Source organism: Columba livia, chromosome Z (assembly GCF_036013475.1).
Source record: "Columba livia isolate bColLiv1 breed racing homer chromosome Z, bColLiv1.pat.W.v2, whole genome shotgun sequence".
In the NCBI taxonomy this organism is placed as follows: domain Eukaryota; kingdom Metazoa; phylum Chordata; class Aves; order Columbiformes; family Columbidae; genus Columba; species Columba livia.
The window spans coordinates 40,924,451-40,952,415 of record NC_088642.1 but is presented as its reverse complement, the minus strand read 5'-3'; the positions used below and the strand labels follow the sequence as shown (position 1 = coordinate 40,952,415).

The 27,965-nt window shown below is 38.5% G+C and overlaps 2 protein-coding genes across 12 annotated transcripts in view; one reads left to right on the top strand and one right to left on the bottom strand.

The window, feature by feature from the left end:
- ST8SIA4 (ST8 alpha-N-acetyl-neuraminide alpha-2,8-sialyltransferase 4) overlaps positions 1-27,965 on the bottom strand; it is a 127,568-nt gene that overhangs the window by 19,618 nt on the left and 79,985 nt on the right. For 2 of the 7 annotated variants that reach the window (XM_065045486.1, XM_065045492.1), the window contains one exon: positions 2,659-2,796. In XM_065045486.1, the coding sequence (XP_064901558.1) occupies positions 2,774-2,796 (23 nt within the window). In that variant the 3' untranslated portion in view covers positions 2,659-2,773. Of the gene's footprint in view, positions 1-492; positions 14,260-15,373; positions 15,423-27,965 lie in introns of those variants that run through there. The other 5 variants (XM_065045491.1, XM_065045488.1, XM_065045485.1 and 2 more) reach the window with 4 other exon arrangements.
- FAM174A (family with sequence similarity 174 member A) overlaps positions 1-27,965 on the top strand; it is a 95,864-nt gene that overhangs the window by 57,412 nt on the left and 10,487 nt on the right. Inside the window, exon 3 of one of the 5 annotated variants that reach the window (XM_065045504.1) lies at positions 2,270-2,312. The exons of 2 other annotated variants lie outside the window; for them this stretch is intronic. In XM_065045504.1, coding sequence (XP_064901576.1) covers positions 2,270-2,297 — 28 coding nt within the window. In that variant the 3' untranslated portion in view covers positions 2,298-2,312. Of the gene's footprint in view, positions 1-2,269; positions 2,660-13,027; positions 27,496-27,965 lie in introns of those variants that run through there. 2 more of the 5 variants (XM_065045498.1, XM_065045503.1) reach the window with 2 other exon arrangements.

Here is a 27,965-nt window from a genome sequence, read left to right as displayed (position 1 = left end):
GTGGGGGCTGACATTTCTTCCAATGTTTGTGTGTGTGTTTACGTAATGAAAGGGCATGCTATTTCTTATAGTGATCTTTTTGTCTTCTGTCATTGGCCATGTAATTAATTTTGTGGGCAACACTCACTTTATGTCATTTTCACCTCCACATTTAGTGGCATTTCCTAGCACTTTTTGCAAATCCTGCTTAGTCTGGGGGTTTTTCATCCATTCCCTCAAAGGGTACAGCCCTTTTCTGTATTAACACAACTTTTCACCCTTCTTGGACAAAGCCAGTTTCACTGTTCTTGAAAATATTTGATTCTGTGACTGTGCTTGTATATTGGCTACTCAAAAATGTGCCCAAAGTTAATTGTTACTCAGGTAGCAGAAAGGAAGGTGGCAGGACACAAACTATTGGTAAAGGGACCAGAAGAAGTGTCAGACAGCAGTAGATTACTTTCTTTCCCAATTGTAAAACCTTGGGGATTGTAGAAATGACTGTATGCTTACCTCTGTAATGTCCTGGAATGTTCTCTAATAAGCTCTGGTTTCTACTCCAGGATGAGACCAGCTGAATGAAAAACAAAAACAAAACCACAAAACAAACAAACAAACAACCAAAAAAAAACCCCACAAACAAAGCCCCCAAAAAACAACAATGGAAAAACAAAAATCCCACACACAAACCTGAAAAGACACAACAAATCACCACCACCACCACCGAAATCACAAAGTTTCACATCAAAAGCAGCAACTGATGCTGATGTAGTGAAGAATTGGAACAGTAAGCTAAGACATAGATATAATTTCATAGTTTAAAAATCATTAGTGTTTTACTGCAAAGGAGTAAACTTCGATCAGTTTGAAAGGGTGGCTGATTGCCAAAATTGTAAGTATAAGCTTTCCTCAGCCCTCAGATGCTTAACATTTCAATAGCATACATTGCTACAAAGTTTTGTTAAATCAGCTGTTCTGGATGCCAGCTTCTCAACCAAGAGGAAAAGACTGTGGCGTAAACTAATTTTAGGATAGTGCAGATAACTGAAGTCCTGTTCAAACCTGTTGCAGACTGTTTGTATAGTAGAGATGGGCAAATATTCAGTTCGCAAAGAGATGTGGTATTATTTCTGCTTACCTGTTTCTTATGTCCCTCTGACTCAGAGTAGTAGTCACTTCATATAAAGTAGTTTGTTTTATACTTCGGTGGGGCGAGAGGAGGATGGATGGATGGATGGATGGATGCATGGATGGATGTTAAACTAACCCAGACAGAAATATGAATGTTTACCTGAATACCCTCCAGGAAGAGATGAGGGGATAATGACAACCAACTAGGGCCGTGGTGAACACCTTGGAACGGGAAGGTTTCCAGCCAGGAGAGTTAAGCCTCAGAAGATGTCTGGCAAGAGTTTCATATTCTTTTGCATGAGAAAGTACAGATCTGTGTAGCAGCCCAATTTCACAAGGTCAGTTCTACCTGTAAGTTTGCAGGCAGATTTTTGTGCTTGAGTGGAACACCAGTAAAATAGAAATTGAGTCAGCAGCACTAAGTCTTGTAGGCTTAGATCCAAAATATATAAAATATTATCAGGTACTTTGGGATGGAGGTCAGGTATGAAATACTTATATTATTCATTATATACTTCTACCTCACAAGAGTTTCAATTATTGTCAGTGCTCTCTGTAAATCTGAAACATCTGATAGAAATGAAGAGGTGAGACAGGAATATTTTCCCTTTGGACATTTTTCTTCAGCTTTTATTTTCTTTCCGATTTACCCAGAAACCTGTACAACCTCACCTTTCAAAATCTTTTTGTTCTTAGAAATGAACATTGCTGACCGTGTAGGTGACATGCAGATTCCAAAATCTTTGTGCAGTACATTGCATTTACTCTTTGACCACCACGTCTGTCATTTCCACGGGCAGATACTTGTGATATCAAAAGCAATGACAAGGACTAACTGGCAATACCTGCACCAAGCTTACAGTGTAGAACAAATAGAGAGATTTTTGGCAATTTCTGCAAGCAGTTTGTCAAAAATAAGTCACATTTTTTTTTTTTTGCTGAATTGCGCTTGTTTCACTAAGTGGTACCCCTTTTACTAGTGCTTTCAGGATGAACAAAATAATGTGTCATTAATTTTTTATTATTTTCTATTTATTTCTTTTTCCTTGTTGTTTTTGTAAAGCAGCTGCTCAGATTATGAGTTATCCCTTCATACAATGGCCTTTCATACTTCCCCAAGGTTTAAACACTTTTTATATCTGCTCTTTGTTGTCCTCAGCTTGGCTTGCCTTAAACTGGACCCCTAGGGAACAAAGTGCTGTGTAAGTAGTCTTTTTTAGTATTCCATGACTTATCTGTCCTTTAGGACTTCATTTAGTGTTTATTTTCAGTAGGAAACAGTAATAGATTCTGTAAATCTCCTTTTATAATGACTTCTATTTGTTACATCTAATGGAGCTGCATGTCATACTTCGCTTACTTCGGGGTGTATGTTTAATAACCTGCTGTGTATCACATAGCAAACATTGGTCTGTGAGACTTTCGTCTTCACCACTGTGGTTAGTTACGTTGGTAAGGGTGATGATGCTTCTTTATGTGAGCACACGTTCAAATTTGAACATGTATGAAAAATATTACTGTATTAATAAAGATTCTGAGTTTCCCAGCATTCTTTTCAGTCTGTAGCTGCTTTTAACAATGAAAAAAGTGCTTTCTTAGATTGTGTGTCTTGGAAAAGGGCAGTTCTGTGAGCAGTTTGAGGTAAACAGGACTGTAGAATTTATCAAAAATCCACATTAACGAACACTGCAATTTAATAAGAAAAGAAAACTCATATAAGGAAGTAGATTAGAGGGCATGTAAAAGTTCAAACTCTTCTAGATAATTAAATTATGCAGGTATAAGCATTCTCTTAGTAATTACTGACATACACTTTAGGCTTTGATTCAGTAGCTTTGTGTATGAATATGCATCAGGAATTAAGACTACATGAGCAACATACATTTGCAATCTTTTCTGTTTCTCTTAAAGGAAACAAATGAGCACTTCATTTCATATACAGTAGGTAACAAAGAGCTTTCTCATATCCTGCCCAGTGTCCTTCTGACACTATTTCTGTAGTATTATTCAGGAGACATGTCACTCGTGTTTCAAATTCAGTAAAAGCTTTATCTACTTGTTTGGTGATTAATAAAAATTGAAAAATACCTATAATCTCCCAGATTCACACTCTACTTTCTGTTCATTTCAGAACATCTAATATGAGGAAGGTTCAATAGGACAGAATAAGAAACATACGAGGAAATGACAAGACCATCCATAAATTTGAACCTTGCAGATAATAGCCATTCTTGCCTCCTTGGAAGAATATTTAATTTATTTTTATTGTTATATTATATATTTTAAACTTCCTTGAACACTTGAAATTGTATTTTGGTTCTGAGTGTGAGCTTCTAATTGGTTAACATTCAAAATAAGGGTTATAACAAAAATCTGAAGGACTAATATCTCAGCATGACAGAGAATATTATGCCTTTGTATCTACATTACCAGGAAAAGGGGTATTCCAAAATATGGTTTGGAAATAATACAATACATAACAATGAATAAATACACATACACATTGCAAACATTTTGTGGAACTTGACAGACTTTGAAGACTGGTTTTGTTCTTGATAGAATCCTATTCCTAAATGTTCTTAATTGGGTGTAAATTGCAAATTTTTCAGTCCTCTTACATTTCAATGACAATAAATGTAAAGCTGAATAATGTCAGCATTTATAGCAGAATGAAGCATTATAAACTGTGCAAAAATACCATCTTTCTTTTTCTTTGTCTCTCAGCTTGATTGCACTGTCTTTTAAAAGAAATATTATTGTAGGTAAGTTGTGCGTTTAGTCTGGCTTTCTAAGAAAACAAACTTCATGACCACATTATCTGCATAAAAATACAAAAGCCTTTCTGCTAGCCTCTCCTAATAATGAAAAATGCTGGCCCATTTCGTCTAGATATGATAGCAAGAGTTCTCAAAGATATTATCTTCCAATACATTTTTTTTAAGGAAAAAAGATAGTCAAACAGAGAAGACAGACCTTAGAGAGGAGGGAAAACTACAAACTTAGCCTATTAAACTGAATACAATGTGCAGGAGTCTTACACTGGAAACCAGAATGTATAAGTTTAACTGAATATGGAATTCCTTTTTTCTTTGGCCAACTAGCAGTGCATGTTCCTATAAAACTGCACACACTGTCACTATGTATGAAGCTTCTGATGCAGAAATTGGGAAAACATTGTACACGACTGTCATGCTGACTTTTGTAAACACAATAGGTATGCAGGCATTTGAAGAAAGTTTTATTCCTGTGAAGTTGTTAGACTACTTGGTCCCAGCATTTTTTAGGGTTTGTGCGTGGTAAAAATCTGTATAAATGTGATTTTTTTTTAGATCCATACTTCCAACGCAATTAATATTCAGTACTGAAGGTTCTTAAGAAACAGAAATAGATTTTAGACATTTTAATAATTCATTGTCCAAATGCCTCTTAAACTCTGACAGGTATGAGGCACTGACCACCTCTCTAGGAAGTGTGTTCCTGTTGATAAAGGTCCCTGTTGGTAAAGGAATGCTTCCTAATGTCCAGTCTAAGCCTCCACTGGTGCAGCTTTGAATGATTCCCAGGCATTCTGTCACTGGATACCAGGAAGAAGAGATCAGCACCTCCTTCTCCACTTCCCCTCCATGGGAAGCTGCAGAGAGCAATGAGGTTTCCCATCAGCCCTCTTTTCTCCAAACCAGACAAACTCAGAGTTCTCAGTCAGTCCTCACAGGACATGCTTTCCGGACCTTCCACCAGCAAGACTGCCCTCCTCTGGATGCATTCAAGGACCTTAACATTGTTTTTTAAAGACAGACAAACTTTGGAGCCCAGAACTGCACACAACACTCAAAGTGAGGCCACACCACCACTAAATACAGCAGGATAATGTCCTCTTTTGACCAGCTGGTTATGCTGTGTTTGATGCACCCCAGGATGCAGAGATTTGCTCTCTGGGCTGCCAGGGGTCCCACTGCTGACTCATATTGATCCTGCTGTCAACCAGGACCCCCAGCTCCCTTTCTGCAGGGCTGCTCTTCAGTCACTCCTCTCCCAATTTTTCCTTATGTTCAGCATTACTCTGTCCCAGGTGCAGAGTCTGGCATTTGTTCTTGTGAAAGTTCATGCCATTGATGGTTGCCTAATGTTTCAGTCTATCTAGATGGGCCTGTAAGGTCTCATCCCTTGAGAGAGCCAACCGCACTTCCAAATTTAGTATCATCAGCAAACTTACTCATGGTACATTCAACTCCTCCCTTCAGATGACAGATAAAAATATCAAACACAATTGGCCCTAGAACTGAGCCCTGAAAACAAGCAGTGGTGGCTGGCTGCCAGCCAGATGTAGCACCATTCACTACAACTCTTTGAGCCCTGCTGTTCAGCCAGTTCATCATGCCATACACTGTGTACCTGCTCATCTCATGGCTGTAGAACTTGTCCAGAAGAGCAGTATCAAAAGCCACACTAAAATCCAGAAAACCAACATCCACCACTTTCCCTTCCTCCACTAGATGGGTGACCTAATCCTAGAAGACTAAGATTAGCTAAACAAGACTTTCCCCTCATAGACCCATGTCATTTGTGCCTGACAATTTAATTGTGCTTTAAATGCCTTTCAGTAGCACCTGATATGATCTTGTCCATAATTTTTTCCAGGTGCTGAGGTTAGTCTAACATGTCTGTACTTTCCTGGGTCTTCCCTCATGCCCTCCTTGTAAACTGGAGTAATGTTGGCTAGCTTCCTGTCAGTGGTGGCCTCCCCAGGCTCCCAAGATCTTTAGTAGGTGCCTGAGAGGTGTCCTGCTGCACCATCCATTAGATCCTTCAGTACTCTGGGATGAATCTCACCAGGCCCCATGGGTTTATGAACATTCAGTTGACACAGAATCACAGAATCGATGATTAAGGGAGTGGAGCATCTCCCTTATGAGGAAAGACTAAGAGAGCTGGCTCTCTTTAGCTTGGAGGAGACTGAGGGGTGACCTCATTAATGTTTATAAATATGTAAAGGGTGAGTGTCATGAGGATGGAGCCAGGCTCTTCTTGGTGACAACCAGTGATAAGACAAGGGGCAATGGGTGCAAACTGGAACACGGGAGGTTCCACTTAAAGGAGGAGGAGGAAAAAGAAGAAGAAGAAGGAGAAGAAGAAGAAGAAGAGGAGGAGGAAGAAGAGGAGGAGGAAGAAGAGGAAACTTCTTCACAGTGAGGGTAACAGAACACTGGAATAGGCTGCCCAGGGAGGTTGTGGAGTCTGCTTCTCTGGAGACATTCAAAACCCTCCTGGGTGCCTTCCTGTGTAACCTCATACAGGTGTTCCTGCTCCAGTGGGAGGGTGGGACTAGATGACCTTTCGAGGTTCCTTCCAATTCCTAACATTCTGTGATACAATTGATCTTTTACTGTTTGAGTGCCCACAAATCCAAAGTCATGGTTCCCGAAGTTGTGGTCCTCCAACTCAGAGGACCAGGCAGCCCAATGTCTATCAGAATTGCTAAAAGACTGAGGCAAAAAAAGTGTTGAATGTTTCTCAGGTGGCCATCTTAAACAAGTATTGGTCCAGTGTATTCTTTAGACCTCCTTTTGCTATTAAAGTACTTTAAAAAGCTCTTGTTGTCTGATACAACACTAGCCAGTTTCAACTGTAGTTCAGCTTTGGCCATCCATGTCTTTACCCTGCATATGTAAACCATGGCTCTGTAATCCTCCTGTGAAGCCTGAGCTGTCTTTCCAGAGATTGTACAATTTATTTTTTAACCTGAGTTCCAAAAGGAGTTCCCTGTTTAGTGAAGCTGGCCTTCTGCCCCATGTGCCTGAGCTTTCAGACTATGAAAATGCTGGCTCCTGTGCTTTTAAAAGCCAGTTCTTAGAAACTGACCAGCACTCATGATTCCTAACCCTCTAAAGCAGACTTTCTGGGGACTCTTCTCCCTTAAGAGATTTTTTCCCTGAGAAGCTGAGGTAGGAAGTGGAACAACATTTACAGAGCAAGGCTTATCTCTTTGAAGTGATTCAGTTTTGATGGTACAGTAGGAAATGGAGATCACTGCAATCAAAGGAATCAAGTCTCAGAGTGGCTGCCTTCAAATCCCAATTTCAGTGCCTGTTGTTAATTTCAGGAATGGTGGGGTTTAATCTGACTAGTGTTAGGATGGCACTGTCTCCAAAAACACCCATTTATAAAAAATACATGTAGTAGCTAAAAATATATTCATTATGGAAAGTAGCAATAGGATAACAAGAAACACTCAGTAGCTGAAACTGCCTGTCTGCACACTCACACTGACTACAGACCACATCCAGCATTCAGTGTTCATTTTACTGCCGGGCTGATTTTCTTCCTTTTTCCTTTGAAGCTGTGTATTTTTCCTATGGTTCTAACTTCTTATGTAGATATCTCATTTCCTTCTAATGCAGTAAGTGATGGAGGTTCTGTCACTCTCCTGATGCATTTTTTGAGTGCCAGCTGGCACTTCTAGGAAATGGCAGTTGATTTCCTGGTTCATTTTGACTAATTTCATTTTACATCCTCTTAATCTTACTATGACTTTCTCTGAAAGACTGAAAGGCTCCAGGAAATTGATGGTCTTTTCAGTGTCTGACATACTTATCAAGTTACCTCTAAATCCTTTTTTACAGAAACTGAGTAGACTGAGCTTTAATAGCCTACATTATGTTTCCAATTCTTGAGGGGTTTTTTTGTGCGTTTTTGTTTGTTTGTTTGTTTGTTTTTTTGTTTGTTTTAGCTCTTACTGGTATTTCTACTTCATCTGGAAATGTGGATACCAGAAGTGGAAATTATGTCCTACCAGCAGTCTAGATATACTGCCTTTAACTGTATTGAGTCCATTTAGTCTGTCTGGGACCATTTAACCACTGGTTATTGGCTTGATGCTTCAGAACATTTTAACAATATTATTAGTAACTGAAGTAATGCATTATCTTTACTGCAGCTGGTGATGAGTGTTTCTTACATGCTTTAACTATCTCCTACTTCAGCTTTGGGCATATGCTTATGAGAAAAAAAAAGCAGTATTGAAGGAACTGATAGTAGAAGAAATTCTAGTAAAACATATATATAATAGATTGCTGGAAAATGATAAAGATTTTCATCTTCGTTTTCATGGGGACCAGCTTATCCAACATAAAAGTTAGAAAGGAAAAAGGAAGAAAAATTAGTCAGATCTAGCAGATCCGTTAAAGGACAAAAGGAGAAAAACAAGCCCTGATAAAAATGCAAGCCTTTGCTCACACTTCAGTGTTTCAGATTCACGGTGGTGATTCAGGAGACTAACTTTCCTTTGCAAACCTGGATAACAAACACAACCTGAGCTGCTTTCTGGCACTCCAGCACTACAGAGCCTGCAATCTTACACTTAAACATATTTTATTTCCTGAACAGGATAGCAAGCTGTCTATTGGAATCAGTTTTGAGTAATTTCTAACTCCTAAGTGGGATCCAAGAATTTTCTAGGAGAGAGCTTTTGGTCCCCTAAAACTGACTGTGGACATTTTAACATCGTGACAGAATAGCTTGCTGAGTTTCAGAATTTGAATAGTACCTGGTACTGCTTATTTTGAAGCACAGACTAAGTACCATTGAAAGTCCTAATACCATATAAATAAGGCAATGGGTAGAGTGTAGGAGTCAACACCTTGTACTCTTTGGATGTTTCCTCCCAACATCGGCTATCAAAAGCTTGCCACCATGAGCTAGTATCCTCACAGAGCACCAGTTTGAGAGGAATTGGCCCTACTTGGAGAAAGCAAGTATTTGTTCTTACTCCTCCGGTCCAATGCTGCCCTCAGAGCAGACCCTGCTGTAGTGAGGGGCTGGGCTAGAGATGTCCTGAGGCCTCTTCCAACCTTAAGTATCTGTCCTGTGATGCTATGGCCCTTTGCTCCTAAAGCTCAGTAGAGCTCATTTTCTAGATAGTCGCAACATAAGTCAGAAGTGGAAGTATAATGAAGCCTCCACAGCAGTGCTTAAGTCTAAAACCACATCTCTTTTACTTCTTTACTTCCCAACTTTTTTTGCATGCAACTATTCAATATGTTGGTTCTCCTTCTGCTAATTTAGACTATACTGAAATTAATGCATTCATTGTGTTTGTCTGCCTTATTTTATTAATGTGTTACTAAAAACCTAACCAGAACAACAACAAAACCAGAACCAAAAACCTAGGCTGAACTCCTAGGACATATGCTATTTCTACTGTCATATAATGAGTATGAATAGACAGACAGTAACATGAAGGTGGATGTGTGTTTGTTTGTTTGTTCATTTCTGCAAGATAATATTAAAATGTTTTCCTTTAATAATTTTCCAGATAACTACTGCTAGGTTTATAGTTGCATAAGTCTAAGTAGTCATGGAATTTACCAGCCAATGATTTTCACTTTACTTGCTCTGGATACATTCCTACGCTATATAACTTTTATGTTGTCTAGTATAATGTGATTTTTATTGTTGACAATATCTAAGTTTTACTGCAGAGAAGTATGAATAAATTGTAACTTTAAAAGATATGATTCAACCCATTTCTCTTGAGAGCAAGATTTTTACTTATGGATTGGTTTATAAATTGCTTAAATCTTAATTTCCTAGATTCATCCTCTGAACTTGGCTCTTTGGTCTAGTTCTGAAACAAGACAGAATCATTTCACACCTTCCATCACTTCTAACTTTATTGTGAAAATAAAAAATCTACTAAAGTTTCTAGCTTAATCTAAGTTGTCAAGTGAAGGATACATTGCAGTTGTCCAGCTTTGTATAACAGAGGCGCAATCCAAAAGTCAGTTTGCATGGATTAAATGGATCGCTCCTGACTTGGAATTTAAAAGCCAAATTAATTACATTACATTAAGTTACAGCACTTCCACTGTACAAGTGACTGAAGAAAAGGAAACTAGCCACACATTTCTTCAAGTAAAAATATGATTGAAGTCTGTTCTTCACAACTGCTGTAAAAATTGTGTGCTATGTTGTACTTACAATTTTTTCTAGGAATTTGGGGGAAAGAGGTTTATTTTGTTTTGTCTTTGCTAGAAACAATTAAAGGAAGTTGTTAAAATCTATTACCGACAGTTGTTCAAGCTTCAAAAAAAATGAGCAGTCACAGAAGCAGAGCTGGTAAGAATTGTTTTGCATAAAGGCAAGTTTTTTAGTAAATGCCAAATTCAAAAGCAAAATCGCTTTGATAAATGCAAATTATAACAGGTTTCCTGTCTATTTGGATAATGGGCTGCTTCTAGGTGGAAACACAAAACATTAACTTGACTAAAAAGCCAAGAGAAAGCCAGCACAGGGAATTTAAAAGGAGAATAGCATAATTAAATGGGTTTTACAGTTATTTTTGCATTAAATATTTAATTATTTTTGAGAGCATTGACATTTTACTTTATGAACAATTAACACAATATTTTCTTACTTAGATTTCTGATTATAGAATGACCCCCCCTATTTTAATGGATGTATTAATTAGCAAAGGGCATATATTGTTTGCTAATACGCAGTGTCATTTCTATAAATTGTTATTGATATAATAAACATAATTTAGTAATAGGATGACAGAAAAAGGAAGTTTCCAAAGAGAGTTAGAGGAGAATCTGAATTATTCAATTTTCTCCTGCTAAGAGCAAGATTACACAGAGAAATGGAAGTTTCTAAACTCTTGGAGTCAATTTCCATCCTCTCCTAACCATTTGATACATAATCATAGAATTATAGAATCATTTTGGTTTGAAGAGACCCTCAGGATCATCAAATCCAACCATAACCTAACTCTAGCGCTAAACCATGTCCCTAAGAACCTCATCACCTTTTAAATGCCTCCAGGTATGGTGACTCCACCACTTCTCTGGGTAGCCAGTTCCACCGCTTCACAACCCTTTACGTGAATAGTTTTTTCATAATATGCAATCTAAACCTCCCCTGGTGCAAATTCAGGCCATTTTCTCTTGTCCTATCACTTGCTACTTCCAGGCTAAACAGGCCCAGTTCCCTTAACTGTTCCTCACATGACTTGTGCTCCAGGCCCCTCACCAGCTTTGTCACCCTTCTCTGAACTCCTTCTAGTACCTCAATGTCTTTCCTATAATGAGGTGCCCAAAACTGAACACAGTATTCAAGGTGGGGTCTCCCCAGTGCTGAGTACAGGGGGATAATCAGTTCCCTAGTCCTGCTGGCCACACTATTCCTGATACAAGCCAGGATGCTCTTGGCCTTTTTCTCCACCTGGGCACACTGCTGGCTCGTGTTCAGCCAGCTGTCAACCACCACCTCCAGATCCCCCTTTACCAGGCAGCTTTCCAACCACTCTTCCCTGAGCCTGTAGCGCTGCATGGGGTTGTTGTGACCCAAATGCAGGACCCGGCACTTGGTCTTGTTAGACCTTATACAATTGGCCTCAGCCCAACGATCCAGCTGGTCCAGATCCCTCTGTACGAACTTCCTACCATCCAGCAAACCAACACTCCCACCTGATTTGGTGTCATCTGCAAACTTACTGAGGGTGCACTCAATCCCCTCATCCAGATCATTGATAAAGATGTTAAACAGAACTGGCCCCAATACTGAACCCTGGGGAACACCACTCATGACTGGCCACCAACAGGATTTGACTCCGTTCACTGTTCATGGCCATCCAGGCCATGAGCTGCCAGCTTCTCCAGGAGATGTTGTGGGATAGAGTATCAAAGACCTTACTGATGTCTAAGTACACAAAATCCACAGCCTTTCCCTCATCTACTAAGCGAGTCACCTTCTTGTAGAAGGAGATCAGGTCAAACAGGACCTGATAAGCTGACTGGGCCTGATCACTTGGTTGTCTTGTATGTGCCTTATACAGTTTGCAAAACTGAGACCTCTAGCTGTATGAGAGTAAACATCTTTATTCTGCTCCAAAGTAATCTTTCTTTAAGTGTCTGGGCTATTAAAAGATGCACTTATTCAGAGAAATAAAGCTACTAACAGCAAAATATTAATGGTAATAGGAAGGAAATTCTGCCAAGTTAATCAAAAGGATTATTCTAGGTATCTGTCCCTGAACATTACATTGCAAAGCACTGAACGCTACTTTTATGAAAATAAAAACAAGCTTAGATTAAGCACATATTAAAATCCTAAACTGCTGACTTCTTGAAGCATTTGACTACAATGGTTTCCTAAAAAGTTTTGATTCCAACAAAAAAATCTCCATTTACCCTGGATAAATATCCCACATATGAAACTACCAGACAGAAACCTTGTTTTCCTGCTGAACCATGAAAAAAGAGATATCTAAAGAAGAAGTTGTATTCTGCTTGATTTAGCTTCATTCCTTACAGACAGAAAAAATCTTGTAGGGACTGGACTACATCAGCTTTTCAAGAAAGGAATTAGTTATTGAATTGCCTGTTAAAATTGAATCCAAGAAGCTCATTGAGGTTTCAACAAAGCACTTCTCACAAGCTGAAGGCATGAGAGGAAAAGACCAAGGATTGGATTTCTCATCAGGTCAGCAAGAAATACTACATATTTGATACAATCAGGATTTATGAAAGATGAACACCTTACTAATCTCTCATTCCTTTAGAAGACCATAATAATATTGGAACAAGACTAAAGGTGAAATACTAGTTGCAACTAACAATGCACTGAAGTGTGTACCTGTTTCAAAAAATCCTTTGTTAACTGCCAGACACTGGAAAATTTCTAGATGCAGTTCTAGTCTAACTTACTGCCTGCAGATCTTTTAATATGTATTGTTTTTTCTTTTAGGCAAGTTATAGTTTCCACATGATAAAAAACCTCAAACCTCTATCAGATACATATCTTTTAGATGCTCACAGAGGCTTTCATATGAATAAGAAACTGGAAGTGCTGAAGCTGTTTATTTGAGAGGGTGAGAGATAAGGGTCATGTATAAGCATTGTTTTTTTTTTTCCTTTTTTAGGTTATTTTTGTGGTTGCTGGACTCTGCTTATGGTGGTTCTAAAACTCAATGGGAACTCAGCCTTGGCTCCATTTTTGGTTATGTTTTTTAGACATAAATATCATCATGTCTTTATGAGTCTACAATGTTAGATTTTACAGCTTTATCCAGTTCTTGGGGGAACACCCTTAAAAAGAATCAAAGGTGACATTTTCCAAGGTGGTTCAACCTGCCTTCCTCTGATGCTTTTTTGCTGTATGGTTTCAGTCCAGTTTGCTCGTTGGCTTTCACACAGCCATTTCTTTGCAAGATCAGATGGTCTTTAACTTAGCTGCATGGTATTAGAGGACAATGCAGCTCAAGATTTTTTCTTCTTGTGTGTCTCTACCATGTTGTTGGTTTACCCACAAGCAAGAGAAAGTGGTTTTGAACAGCTTTGCATCCACTTTGCATGCAAAAATATCCAGGTGTATTTTGGGTACTCAGGTTTGTATAGCTGCTCCTGTAGGAACTTAGATTAATTCATTTTGGAATGTAATAATTTCTCTGGGATTTGTGAAGGAGCTCAAACTGTGATCACTTCATCAGATAGGTGGTGTAGTGTGGCAAAATCAAAGATCCGCATTTCTCCGAAGTAGAAACTTTAGTATTCCCATCTCTCTGCCATACAGCCAGAAGATGGGAAGTCCTGGGAGACTAGTAGAGCTCTCAGTTTTCAGAGCTCCTTTGATTGTTTCAAAACAAGTTTTGTTTGGAATCTACTTTTTGGAAAATTTAAAAAAATGGACAGAATGCAATATTACTTAGCATTATACTCAGAATAAAGTAACCATTCTTGAGAGTTCCTTACAGAAACATCCCTTTCAATCAATGTCTATAAAGTCATAAATGTGATGCAAACTTACAAGTGTTGTTTACCACTTACCATAACCTCCTAAAGTAAGACATCAGACCTGAAAGGAAGGCATTTTCTACCTAGCATAAAGTGAAAACTGATTGCCAGACATTTTGCCACAGGATATTGTGCCTGAAAAAAATATGCACTTAACAAATACAGAGAGCAAAAATCCATTGATATGGGATAATCATGAGAACAGAAGACCATAGTAGAAATGAGGAACTGTCTGTACTTGCCTATTTCTACCTTTTCTATACAGATCCAGTAGCTGCCAGTGTCTTAGATGGCCTACCTGAGCAGAAGCAGCTTTGCTCTTCTTTTCTTATGGTACGCTGTCCCAGAAAGGACAGGGTCACTGTGAAGGAGAGAAGGAGGATATTTGCTGGAAATAGCAAGAAACCTGGAACCAGGTCTTTTTTCATTGCTAAAGCATGACGAAATCCTAGAATGTTTAATGAAGCTATGGCTGTGTTTAAAGCACACACTTGAATATCTTGTTAAAAGCCAAGAGCAGTTAAAAACCAACTCCAGTTTTAATGATCCATAAGCGCTAGTTCAGGTTGAAGTAATTTTTTTTTACCTTATAGTAAGAAACAAAAGAATGGAATAATTGCTGATACATGAAAAGAAGAAAATCATTATGTTGAAAAGAATGAGGTCCTTACTTTTTCCTGGGAATATAAAATGTGTAAGTTTCTTATTAAGGGCTAAACTTTCAAAGACTTCAACCTATCAGGTGTCAGTTCAGGTTGTGTAATTCTACAACTGTACCCATATTTTACTGCATTAGAATAGGAATATATGTTCAGATATAATTATGTGCTTGATTTGTGTTAGTTAAGCATGAAAACTTATATAAATTATCAGGTGGATCATCCCTCACACATACTGACACTGTGATTGCTAAAATGTTATTTCAGTTTGGTTTTGGTTTTTATATTTGCTTCAAATAAATAGTTCCAGTTTTTGTGTTTGAATCAACACCGTCAAAACTATGTTACATCTGAAACAGGGGTTTCTGTTTTCTCTGTATGATATAGTAAATAAAGAACAAATTACTCCATCAAATATAAAGGAAAATAAGAAAATTAATAATAACTAATTAATTAATATTAAAATTAATTGTCAATGTTTTATTTGTAACCTTTCATGAAGGCTCTGAAGCAACATATTAGTATAAAGGATAATATAGCAATTCTTATGGTGATGGGCTTCATTAAAATATAATTTATTTCAGTAACCTTTCTACTCCTTGCACCAAAAAGCAATGATATGTAACAAGTTAGAATCTGCTGCCTATACATGTCCAAAAGAAGAGTTTAAGTATTATTAGAAATATATATTAAGATGACAAATTATTAAACATCCCTCTCTAAAAAAAACCAAACCAACACACACACAAACACAACACAACAAACCAGTTGGTTTCCCTGTTTTGAATAGAATAAATTTTTCAGAATTTTTCATACCTGCTTTTTCAATATCTGAGGGCTTTTGTAGCACACCTCAAAGAAATATCTACAAAATACAATAGGACTCTGAATTAGACATAGCAATACGTGAACAGTAATCTAATGGAAAATTGTATATCAGCAACGAACCTATCTTAATCATACTGTACCTTCCACAAATTACTCAGATCATTGCACAAGTGGAGTGTATTAAACTTTTCTCATTTTATCTTGCTTGGAGTAATTAAAGAGAATGTAGTGGGAAAACTAATTAAAGGGAAAGTCTAAACAACAGCAAAGGCTAATGACTTTTAAGCAGCATTGGCAGATAAGGGGTGTGGAAATTTTGCAGCTTTTTTTATTTAATACATATAGACACTGAATACTCGTTCAAATGATATTTTCTTGGGTGCAAACCAAAAATAGGATCTATATCCTGTGATACATAAACACCTATAAATCACAGCAGTTCACTTCTGCTGATTCTTCTCTTCAACTAATATCATCAGTGACAGTACTGGCAAGCACCTGAGCAGTACTAGTGGGGCTTATTGTATCACTGATACTGCAGCCACAGATCACGCACATCTCCTCCTCCAGTCCTGGGTCTTAGCTATAGCATTCCTCAACCCATGGTCACACACATCAGGCACGAAAGCTGGTTCTCTGAGACACCCTCCTTGGATAAAGCCAAGGGGTCAGGGCTTGAGTTGTTTTGGTAACAAAATATTGTCAGGGTAGGACCTGGTGCTTTCCAACCTGGTCATGTTTTGAACCTTGTTCTACAGAGGATTAAGTATTCGTCATTCATGTAGAGAACATCATAGCAGTTGCAGCTAGAAGATTCCTGAGAGAAAGCAGGGATCTGATCCTTATGACAGAAGTAAGAGCAAGGAATATTGCCAGCTGGTTTTGTGTGGCATTTTACACAGTGCATAGAATTTGACATATTACCTCCTTTAAGAACAACAACAAAAAAGAAGTAAAAAAAAGTATCTATACATTTTAGTGGCATGAAATACTTACTACAAAGATATTTCCTATGCAAACTATTTTACCTATCAGAATTATGTTACATATATACAAAATTAAAAGATCTTAAAATTAAAACTTCAAAAAGCAATGTGATTTCATTGATGCTTTTATGACAAACAAAAATATTTTCCTTTAAGGTGCAAAGACTGTTTTGTTAGTTTTAGTATCTTTTAACTTGGACTAGTCAAGAGACTATGTGTGTGGCATATCTCAGTGATGTCATGTAAATAACGAATGACAGTGTTTAGACAAGTGTTCGGTGTCGCCTTTTAGAAAATCAAATTACTGGGAGAGGATGACTACAAACTCTTAATGGTTTGTTTTAGAAACTTCAATTACTCTGTGTAATCTTGCTGTTAACAGGAGTGCACTTTTGAAACAAACTCATAACTGTCCCCATTTAGTATGTTTTAGTTCACATTACTGAATGACAAGATGCAAAGAAGACAGAAGATGCCTTCTGAGAATGCATCTGTAGGGCTCCAACACTGATGGTTATTTAGTCCTTGGAACCAGAGTGGAGCTAGTCTGAGGTAAACTTCTGAAATGCATGTACTATGGACAGTGGAGTCTCAATTGTCTTTTTTTTTCTTCCCTACAAATGCACTCCATTTGTGAAGGTGAGCATGACCTTAGAGGCCTAAATTCAAAATCTTACAACAGTAACAGGCATTGCAAGCTGTGGATATGTATGATATAGACTTACAGAAATGTTCAAAAGGTTGTATGTATTAGGCTTTCCTGGTGTAAAGAAACATAGCGTCAGCCTAATCTCATGGGTTAGACAGGTCATCTCTGTGGCAGTTGCACTCACCCAGATAAGACCCAGAACTTTCAATAGCTGATGGCTCTTTAAGCACCTATTGTGCCCCACTGTGGCTGTCCCAATGTACACACCTCAGTTGATGTCGACCTTAGGTCCCCCCAACCCGGGGCTTGGTCCCTCCAATCACACCTCCCCCTGGCTAGGTCAACAGACAGGGTCCTCAGCCAGCGAGGTGTCCCAAGCCCAGAAAAGCTTCTGGACCATGCTCATAATGACCACAGAACAGATCCAACCATGCTATAAAATGGGCCACCTGACAAAGACCCCTTTGGAGAGGTCTCCTCAAAGCAGTGAGACTGTGAATGAAGACTTCCCCTTAAATCAGGGACACCTCCTAAGACGAATTTCCATGACTAAGAGCCCTCACCTTCTCCTTGGTGACTGTATCTCTGGATATATCCTTGACTGAACCCTTCACCCTGCCCCCTCTGCCCTGGACAATGGATTCTTGGTACCCTTGACTGAAGGAGGTTTCTCTCTTCGGTGAATATGTGCATGCTGTGGATCACCATTTTTGTGTGGTCATATGGTAATAATATACCTAACTGTTATATTGAACCTGCAGTTTATTAAAAGTTGCTGATTGATTTCAGATTACCCTCACCGTTTGTGTTGGTTTCTGTTGTTTGGTTTTGGTTTGTCATTTGGTTTTGGTTCTGAATTAAAGTTGGTTTAAGCTTACATTTGCTTGGAGTTGTTTTGGGGTGCGTCCATGACAATCTCCTTGAGGGAAAAATATTATAACACTAATAGAATATCTACACTATCTCAATTAGATCCTGCATGGTTACTTCTTTCTGAAGCAAAAGATAGTGTCCAAGAGGGCTCTTCCTGCCTTATAAGGATTGGGAACCAAAACTTGGCTAGCTCCCGAGAATGCAGTGCAACAGTGATTTGAAAGATCTGTTAATTAACCAACTTAACAGAAATGTGAACTATGCAAGAAGTCAACTAAATAGAATTGATGTACATAACCTTTAGTTATCCCAACCTTTGTTTTTGTACAGATCTCACAAAGTGCTTCAAATATAGGTCCCTCAGCCAGGACAGAGGGCTCAGAAAAAGCAGGCTTTGTGATATTTTTTTTTTGGCTGCACTTAAAAAAATTATCTGTTTCTTGTGCTTCCCCCAAGATTTTTCACAGCAATGCTGATTGAGAGTGTCTGCTTCTCCAAAAGATAACAGGCTTTGGAAATAGAAAGAAAATATATAAGGCAGTCAGCTGCCTGAATAGCAGAACACTATTAAAGAGTGATACATTGCAGATGTAGTTGCAGATACACATTGAATGGTTTACCAACATCTTTTCAGAAATCCCACCCACTCGAGGTGGCAGTCCCCCCAGATAAGGCATCACAAGAGCTCTGACATGGGGTCTGCGGTTCTGATGCACTGCTCAGACTTACCCCTCTCATTGGGTATGTTAAATCAGCTCAGTTGGGGGATGGGAAAATGCAACTAGGAGGCCTATAATAGAGAGCTGAAGTAACAGGATGGAGAGAGGTTCAAACATGCTATTTCAGCTGTTTCCAGTGTCATTGCATAACACCTGGAGGGAAGTTTCTTGACACCAAAAGAGGACTTAGGAATGCTTTACTTGTCCTCATTCTCAAGAGTGACAAGTCTTCTTGTCCACTTGATGATTAATGACTAAATCCTTGTTTTATCAGGTAGTGAAACTCACTGTCTCTTTCCTCATTCAGAAAATGCATAAAAAAAGAAGCTAGGAGGTCTCCTCGTCTCTAGCCTGCTCAATGTTCTGTGCAAAATTGGAACCTGACACAACTCCAGACTTCAGTGCATGTCACCAAGGTGGTTTTCAAACCCATCACACATTAAGAGCCTCTGTTGTATTCAGGTGCAGAAAGCAGAGGAGAGTGGGAGTGGGGGATAGAGAGGAACCTGTGGGTTTAAATTCCCCTATGCAAAAAAGAAATGGCGAAGGTGAAATATTGGATAAAAAAGTGTGCCTGTTTCTACTAGAAGTGTTTTCGGAGAAAGGCCAGACATAAACAACTGACTTCAGAAGGGAGTTTAGGACTTTAGGTGCTAGATGTCCTCTGAGGTAAAAGTGGTGGCTAATCTTGAGATAGAGAGGGCTGCAGTCAGATCTTGCTCCTCAGGTTTTTATCAAGCCAATTAACAATTTCCTGCTGTTGACTGTTGTGGACCACCTTCTGAGACAAGGAGAGACCTATGGATGTCATCTCTGTAAACTTCTGTAAGACTTCTGATATAGTCCCCCACAATATTCTTAGCTCTGAATTGAAAAGATATGGGCTTGATGGATGGACTGTTAGATGGAACTGTCTGGATGACCATGCCAAGGAGTTACGGTCAATGGTTCCATGTCCAAGTGGAAACCAGTAACAAGTAGTGTCCCTCAAGGGGCTGTACTAGGGAAAATGCTATTGAATATTTTCATCAATGACATAAACAGTTGGACTAGACTGCACCCTTAACAAGTCTGCAAATGACACCAAGCTGAGTGGTGCAGTTGATTCCCTTGAAGGAATGGGATGCCATCCAGAGTGACCTTGACAACCTTGAGAAGTGGGCCCATGTGAATCTCATAAAGTTCAACAAGGCCAAATGAAACGTCCTGCAGCTGGGTCAGGGAAACCCCCAATATCAATACAGGCTTGAGGACTGGATTTAGAGCCTCCCTGCAGAGAAGAACTTGGAAATACGGGTGGATAGAAAACTGGACATAAGACAGCAACACGTGCTTGCATACCAGAAAGCCAATCGTACCCTGGGCTGTATAAGAAGTGCGGCCAGCAGGTCGAGGGAGGTGATTCTCCCCCTCTACTCTGCTTTCATGAGGTCACTGCATCCAGCTTTGGGATCCCGAGTAAAAGAAAGATATGTACCTGTTGGAATTGGTCCAGAGGAGGGCCACAAATATGATCGGAGATCTGGAAGACTTCTGCTGTGAAGAAAGGCTGAGAGAGTTGCGATTGTTCAGCCTGGAGGAGGCTCCAGGCAGACCTTATTGCAGCCTTTCAATGTATAAAGGGGGCTTAAAAGAAAGATAAAGCCAGACTTTTTACTAAGCCCTGTAGTGACAGGACAAGGAACAATGGGTTTAAACGAAGAGAGGTTAGATTTAGTTTGGATGTAAGGAAGATATTTTTTTACAATGGGTGCAGTGAGACACTGAAATGGGTTTCCCAGAGAAGCTCGGGATGCCGCACCATTGGGAATTTTCAAGGTCAGATGCAGATGGAGCAACCTGATCTGAAATATGTCCCTGTCCATGGCAGGGTGGGTTGCACAAGGTGATCTTTAAAGGTCCCTTCCAACCCAAACTATTCTATGACTGTACCTTCATATGCACAGATAGGGCCTGTCTGCGGGATCAGGTGCAATTTCTCCTGACAGCAGAGTACCTCAAACATGAAAAGTATCTCAGACAGACCCCATAAGGGATTGATTTACTAACTAAATACAGAAAAAGTCTATGTAACACAATTTCTTCTCGTATTTAAGTTTTAATTTGTGTTAAGCCCTCTGCCACAAGTCATTAATCCAGTAATGCTTCCAGTTATCTAAACCCCATGTATTTTCATATTTTGATGTCACAAAACTTTCCAGACAAATGAGCTAGTCCGGTAATGAATCCTTTCCAGGGAGTCATATTTCCCTGAGTACTATTCACCACTTTATGTGCATGAGCTTGATCTGCAGCATTGGAAATCTAATAGGACATAAAAGAAAAGCTATGATGAAATGCAAGACATCGTTCACACACTTTTCTAGTCATTTTTGTTAGCTAAATGTCTGTGGAGAATTTAAACTGTATGACCTTTTAATAATTAGATGTTATTATGGTCAGAATGTATTTCTAACTAGTGCAGAAGAACAGAGGTTACTTAACAGGTACCTGTCCATCATGGTTTTTAACATGAAGGTCGAAGTGATCACTTTCTGCTGCTACTAGTCATATTCATGATGCTAGTACTGTGCATTACTTAATATAATAGCTGATGTAAAAATTTCAGTCCTTTGTACCAGCTGTATTTCGGAAGTTTGATTGTAATTTTGATAGTGCTTCCTCAACTATTAAGTTACAGTAACATGATAAATTAAATTGTGTGACTATTACAATTTACAACAACATTTGGAAGATAAACTGCATTTAGAATGGAATTGTAGTGGAATCTTCTCAGTTTTTCATGAACTTGAGAACACTGTTCTTTTAGAACTTCTCATTGATGCTTTATTATACTATCTAAATACATATTTTTTAAAGGCTTCATTTAACGAAGAGTCATGAATCAGCTTTATTCTACTAAATACAAGAACAAAATTCAAAAAGCCCAGCAGATGGAATGTTTCATACGTAGTTTGATGGCATGGGTGCTTTCACAGAAATATGACACACCCCGTGTCCTAAATAAGTCTAATATATTTTGGCAGTAAAGTGTTCTAATCACACAGTAAAATAGGGAATGGCTCCCTGGTAGAACAGAGTCCTAGACAAGAGGTTTTATCTTCTTTCATCTTTACACATCTGGCAACTCTGGCTGAAGATTTTGAGATTTTGAGGATGCTTTCTTCTCTCTTCTGTTACCACCAGAAAACTACACCCTCCTGTCCTAAAAGTACAGTATCTTTCCAGGTGGCTAAGTCATCAATGGCTCTTTTAGGTAGTTAGCAAGATTCTGTTGATAATTCCTCAGCTGTCTGCTAAAAACACTTAAAATAGTGTGAATCCTAGACTTTTGCAATTTCTATGAGAAATCTTTTGTCTGTCTGCATGCTGCTGTGGGTATCAAGATCAAGACCACTAATTTCTTTAAGTAAATCTTATCACTGATTTTTTTTTTTTTTTTTTTTCCCCAAACATTTTCAAAATGTTTTCCCTGTGATTTGTGAAATCATATTTTCGAGTGTTCGGATAACCATGATGTATATACAATGTGATGCTTTTGTATTGTAAAAGTTTCGCAAGTTTTGTTGAAATGACAGCTATCCAAAATAGTACTTGTAAGACTTGGTCAGTAGAGAGGCTACAGCAGTCAAGGAAGAAAAAAAAAAAAAAAAGAGATTAGGCTTTAAATGTCTTGCTATAAATGTCTTGGTTAGGTTGGAGGGCTAAAAATATTATTGCTGATACTAAATATAACTCATGCATATTGGAAAGATTTGAAAACTCTTCCACTATACTGTGCAGATCAGCACTGCAAAGATGACATATTTAACACCCAGAACCCTGGAACAGATTGGGAGACCGGACCATTGGTTAACAGCATCCAAGTTTTTTTGCTCTGAAGTTTTATTACTCACTGTCAGGCGTAGCAAACAGAAATATGTGTACTCATATACAGAATTAGGATTAGACTACAGCCCTTTTCCATCACAGAAGGCAAAAATAAATTGTTTGTTCAGTTATTTATTTGTTTAATAAGATTTCAGTGGATGATAAGCAGAGGTCTAACTGAATAAAAAGATCACCTCTTTGCAGAGGATCAGCATAGGACCTATACAACACACAAGTTCATGTCAAGGCTTTATATGGGATTAATACAGATCTAGCACTGTCACTGAGAAATTTTGCTTGTTTTTTGTCGTTTGCCTTGTATCTTCTTATTTGTGCTGCTGAAAAGCACTAATACGGTTTCTGTTTTGATATGCATGGTATTCTGTGTAATTGCAAAGGCCACAATTATGAAGGAAGAACCAACATCTAGATTGATTTGAATCTTACAGCACATTTCAGACTGCAGTCCATCATGGTTGTAAAGTCTATCCATGTGCCAAATTTTTCCTTTTTGATTTCATTTTTAATTTAGGAATCACTTTTGGGGGGTTTTGTTTGGTTTTGCCTAATATATAATTTAACTGAGGAAACAGCTAATAGACCTAGGAAAAGTAATTTCTAATAATTCATTAAATTTGAAGTCATTGGGTTTAAACATTTCTGTTTAGAAAAGTAAAGAAAAACCTATACACAACGAGTTATGACAGATTAGTAATTCAGTGATGGAATGATGCTTTGTGGAGTTCATCATCATGATGAAAGTCTCAGTGGAAGAACAGTACTTTGTAAATAATGAAAGGTTGGATCTGAAATCTAGTTTTGAAAGCCACCATAAGTTATTATGTGAGATGCTTGTCTGATAAGCACTTGCAGACAGCAATAACACTGTTTTTTGCCAAGGAAGTGGTTGAAGCAGTTTCAAAGAAACCTCAGTGAAAAATATTCCTGCGAATACTTTGATAGTAAGTGATCACACTGAGGTGATTACCAGGCACAATAATTTATTTAGTTTTATGTTCCATCCATTTCCCTGGAACTGCTCATGTGTTTAAAAGAGTCAAAACAGATGCAGAAGGATTTGAAGAAGACAAGCTTTGCATATATTTTCACTGAAATGTTTCATTATAATTCTCTCAAGTTCCCCAAAGCAGGACAGTTGAACTCTCCCTGTGGAAGAAACAATTCAAGCAAAGTTCTTCCACTGCTCTGCATAACAGTGATGAATTCCATATTTAAAAATCTTTCTGTGTGTTTAAAAAGGAGTCACCTTTGAATCACACACATCTTTCTTGTTTGTGTACATGTGGAAGTTGAAAGCATGTCCAGGTACAGTTTGCACTTCAAAGTTCTGTGTAAATTGATACAGGCCCAGCATTTTTCACAAAATGTCAAGCTCTTAATTTGCTCATTCTGCTACAAAACACGAGAGCTTTTTTTTTTCTTTTTTTTCTGAAAAGGTCATATTTATTGGAAACAGCTGAAATGTGAATTTTAAGCAGCCAATACCAGTTTGAAATTGGAATGGGAGGAGTGGGTGCTATATTCAAGTAGCATTTTGCTTCTCCCATTCTTTCACACACTAAATGAGGATAGATGTTGTTAAGACATGATTTAGGTGTTTCACTCCAGAGGGAAGTTCTGACTGTGAATCCTCATACTAAATATTTATCACTCAGTGTTTTAATTCAGGAGAGGAGAAGTGGGAAGATCTCACTCAAGTGTCTTAAGGTTGTGGAAAACATGATAAATAAATATCAGATGGCTCATCCTATAATTTTGTAACCCACATACATACAGAAAATGCATACAGAAAGAGACAGTTTACTTAGCATATTTTCTTCTGTTGGAGGAGAGTCTGAGTGACAACACAGCCATTGGTCCCAGCCAGCACAGGTTCATGAGGGGAAAGTCTTGCCTGACCAACTTACTTTCATTCTACAACAAGGTTACCCACCTAGTTGACCAAGGGAAGCCTGTCGATGTGATGGTTTTGGATTTCAATAAAGCCTTTTATACTGTCTCTCACAGCATCCTCCTGGACCACATGTCCAGCATACAGCTGGATAAACACACAGTGCAGTGGGTGAGCAATTCGCTGATGGGCCGGGCTCAAAGGGTTCTAGTAAACGGGGTTATGTTGGGCTGGTGATCAGTCAGTAGAGGGGTTCCACAGGGATCCATCTTGGGCCCAGCACTCTTCAATGTCTTCATAAATCACTTGGACACAGGACTTGAGGGATTGCTTAGTTAAGTTTGCTGATGACACAAAATTGGGAGGAGCTGTTGATACTGTTGAGGGCAGAGAGGCCCTGCAGAGGGATCTGGACAAACTGGAGAACTGGACAATCACAAACCACATGAAGTTCAACAAGGACAAGTGCTGGATTTTGCACCAGGGACATGGCAACCCTGGCTGTACATACAGGCTGGGGAATGAGAGGCTGTAGAACGGGGCTTCTGGTTGACATCAAGTTGAATGTGAGCCAACAGTGCCCTGGCAGCCAAGAGGCCACCTGTGTTCTGGGTGCATCCAGCACAGCATTGCCAGCCGGGCAAGGGAGGTGATTGTCCCACTCTGCTCTGCACTGGTGCAGCCTCACCTGGCGCACTGTGTGCAGTTCTGGGTGCCACAGGATAAAAAGGGTATAAAACTACCAGGGATTGTCCAGAAGAGGGCTGCAAAGTTTGTGAAGGGTTTGGAGGGGAAAATGTATGAGGAGCAGCTAAACTTGCTAGGTTTGTTCAGCCTGGAGGAGACTGAGGAGAGACCTCATCACTGTCTACAGCTTCCTCACAAGGGGAGGAGGTAGGGTCAGCGCTGATCTCTTCTCTCTGGTGACCAATGACAAAACCCAAGTGAATGGCAGGAAGATGTGCCAGGAGAGGTTTAGGTTGGACATTAGGAAAATCTTCTTCACCCAGAGGGTGGTGAAGCACTGTAACAGGCTCCCCAGGGAGGTGTCATGGCCACAAGCCTGGCAATGTTCAAGAAGAGACTGGACAATGGCCTCAGACACATGGTGTCAAGTGCGGGGTTGTCATACACAGGGACAGGAGTTGGACTCGATGATCCTTGTAGGTCCCTTCTGACTCAGGACATTCTATGATTCTATGTTTTTAACAGTTATGAATGAATCCATTTAAGCTCAAAAGAGTTGTTTACTTTTGGCACCAAAGACTCCAAGCTTAATTTCAATGTTTTATGAACTGTCAAAAGTCCTTATAGCATGGCATAGATAACCTTCAAATATTCATCTTTTTTAGATGACAAGCAAATGAATCTGGAAGTTATTTAAAACCTCACATAAAAACATAAGGCACACTTTGCAAATAATTTGTTCAGTATAGGTGCGAAGTGGTGGAGAAAGGAACCCAAAAATATTAGAGTATGTGGTGAAAATATTAATAAACGGAGAACAACAATGTGAATTTGAAAGTCAGATCTACTGTCTTACAAATGGACCAATTCACCTAATTGTTGTAAATCTTTGATGTACTCTGTAATGAAAGATAGCTATGTATTTGTGTGTTCTATTGACAATTTACTATGTATTTCTGTGCATACAGCTTGAAATCCTAATTAATTAAATAATAGAACAAAAATGGAACACCACCATCTCTGAATCTTGAAATCAAATCAATCTATAATATATTAATAACAACCTGGAATGAATCAATTAATTCAATTCCTGGAAATCTACAGGTATGATGTTATTGAACCTATTATGAGCCCTCTGAAACAGTAACCCTATATATCAGAGAGACGGGGCTTGACATCAATATAGGGCTGCAATGACACAATTTTAGGGTACTGTTTTTCAAGCAACAGGTACAGCTAACCCTTATCTTGCCTAAATATTCTCTTAGAATATGGAACGTCTTCCAACTGTCACTCTCCTTTTTATGGTGAACTAGTTTTATGTATATGCTCAAAACTTAAAATGAGTAGTGATTAAGTTAGTAACTTCTGGAATATATCTGTGGATACAGTAATATTTTAAGATAATTTCAATCATACTACAAATTATGGACAGTAGTAAGTAAACAAAAAGTTACAAAAAAAAAAAAGAAACAATAATTCTTTAGTTTGCACGGTGGCTTAGAATACATTCAGGAACAAGCATAGATTAGCGACACAGTAGTCTTTGTCAGAGTTAGTATGATATTCAAAGGACAACAAAAAAAAATAGACCATATCACTGAAAGACTATTCCCCAAAGCAATAAGCAGGGATCAAAAGCCTCCTACCTCTGCAATAAGCAGGGATGAAAAACTGCTATTTCAGATATCACATGGCATCATTTTAGTTAGTATCTCTAACCACGGTTTTCCTTTGGACCCTTGTTTCTGTGGTTGGTACAACAAGAAGAATTTCTCACTTTTTCCTATGTTTTACACTGACAGGATAGCAAAGGCTTCCATTATGGTGTGAATGCTGAAGGAAGACACATCTTTTTGGTATTTATAAATATCAAAGTTCACGGCTGAGATGCCAGCATTTTTTCTCCTTGCATACTTCCACAGCATTCTTCAAAACAAAAAAGACATTCAGTTGCTTTGCTCTGATAGCATGAATAGGGTAACAGTTGGGCATAGCCCAAAGATCACTTATTCCCACTATTTGTTATGATTCTCTCTTGTTTCTATCAGCAAAAACTGTGTTTCAAAGACGAAATGTACAACACCTGGAAAGGAGATGTCCTCACAGGCACAACATTTATGGCATCATCCATTTCCTCTTCCTGGTGCTTACCTTAACCTGCCTTATTTATTTTGTTGTGGTCTTTCTTTCTTTCTTTCTTGCTTGCTTTCCTGCTTTCCTGCTTTCCTTCTTGCTTTCCTTCTTGTTTTCCTTCCTGCTTTCCCGCTTTCCTGCTTTTCTGCTTTCCTTCTTGCTTTCCTTCTTGCTTTCCTGCTTTCCTGCTTTTCCTTCTTTTTTTAATGTTCAGTGCCCAAATGACTAATATTTTATTTCCCTGTTCCCTTTAACTTCTCATATTTTCACTTACATTTCCTTTACTCAAACAAATCTAATAGTAGTCATGACCCTTCTTAGTTACTTTGAGGAAGTAGAAGTAATTTTATTTATTTAATCAGATCAAAGTAATTATTTGCAACACACCTCTCTTTCATATTAATATATATATTTTTAGGTATCAGTTAACAATAACCTAAGAAACAGTTTGCATAGTCTAATTTTACACACAGAAAGCCCTGCTCATGGAAGCCAGCATAGCTACAGTAACACAGCTTGTAAAGTATGATGCAAAACAACTTTAGATGAAGTATATTTGATTTTGCAATGTTAAGTATATGTGAAAATAATAATAGAGATTATTTTAGGAGACTTTTTGGTATTTAATTGTTACAGTGCTTCTATACCGCATTTTGTCCAAATAGCACTTATTACATAGTTTTAGTCAATATATCACAGTATAGAATATGTGAATTCTACCTCTGCTAAAACCAGATCATCAACTGTA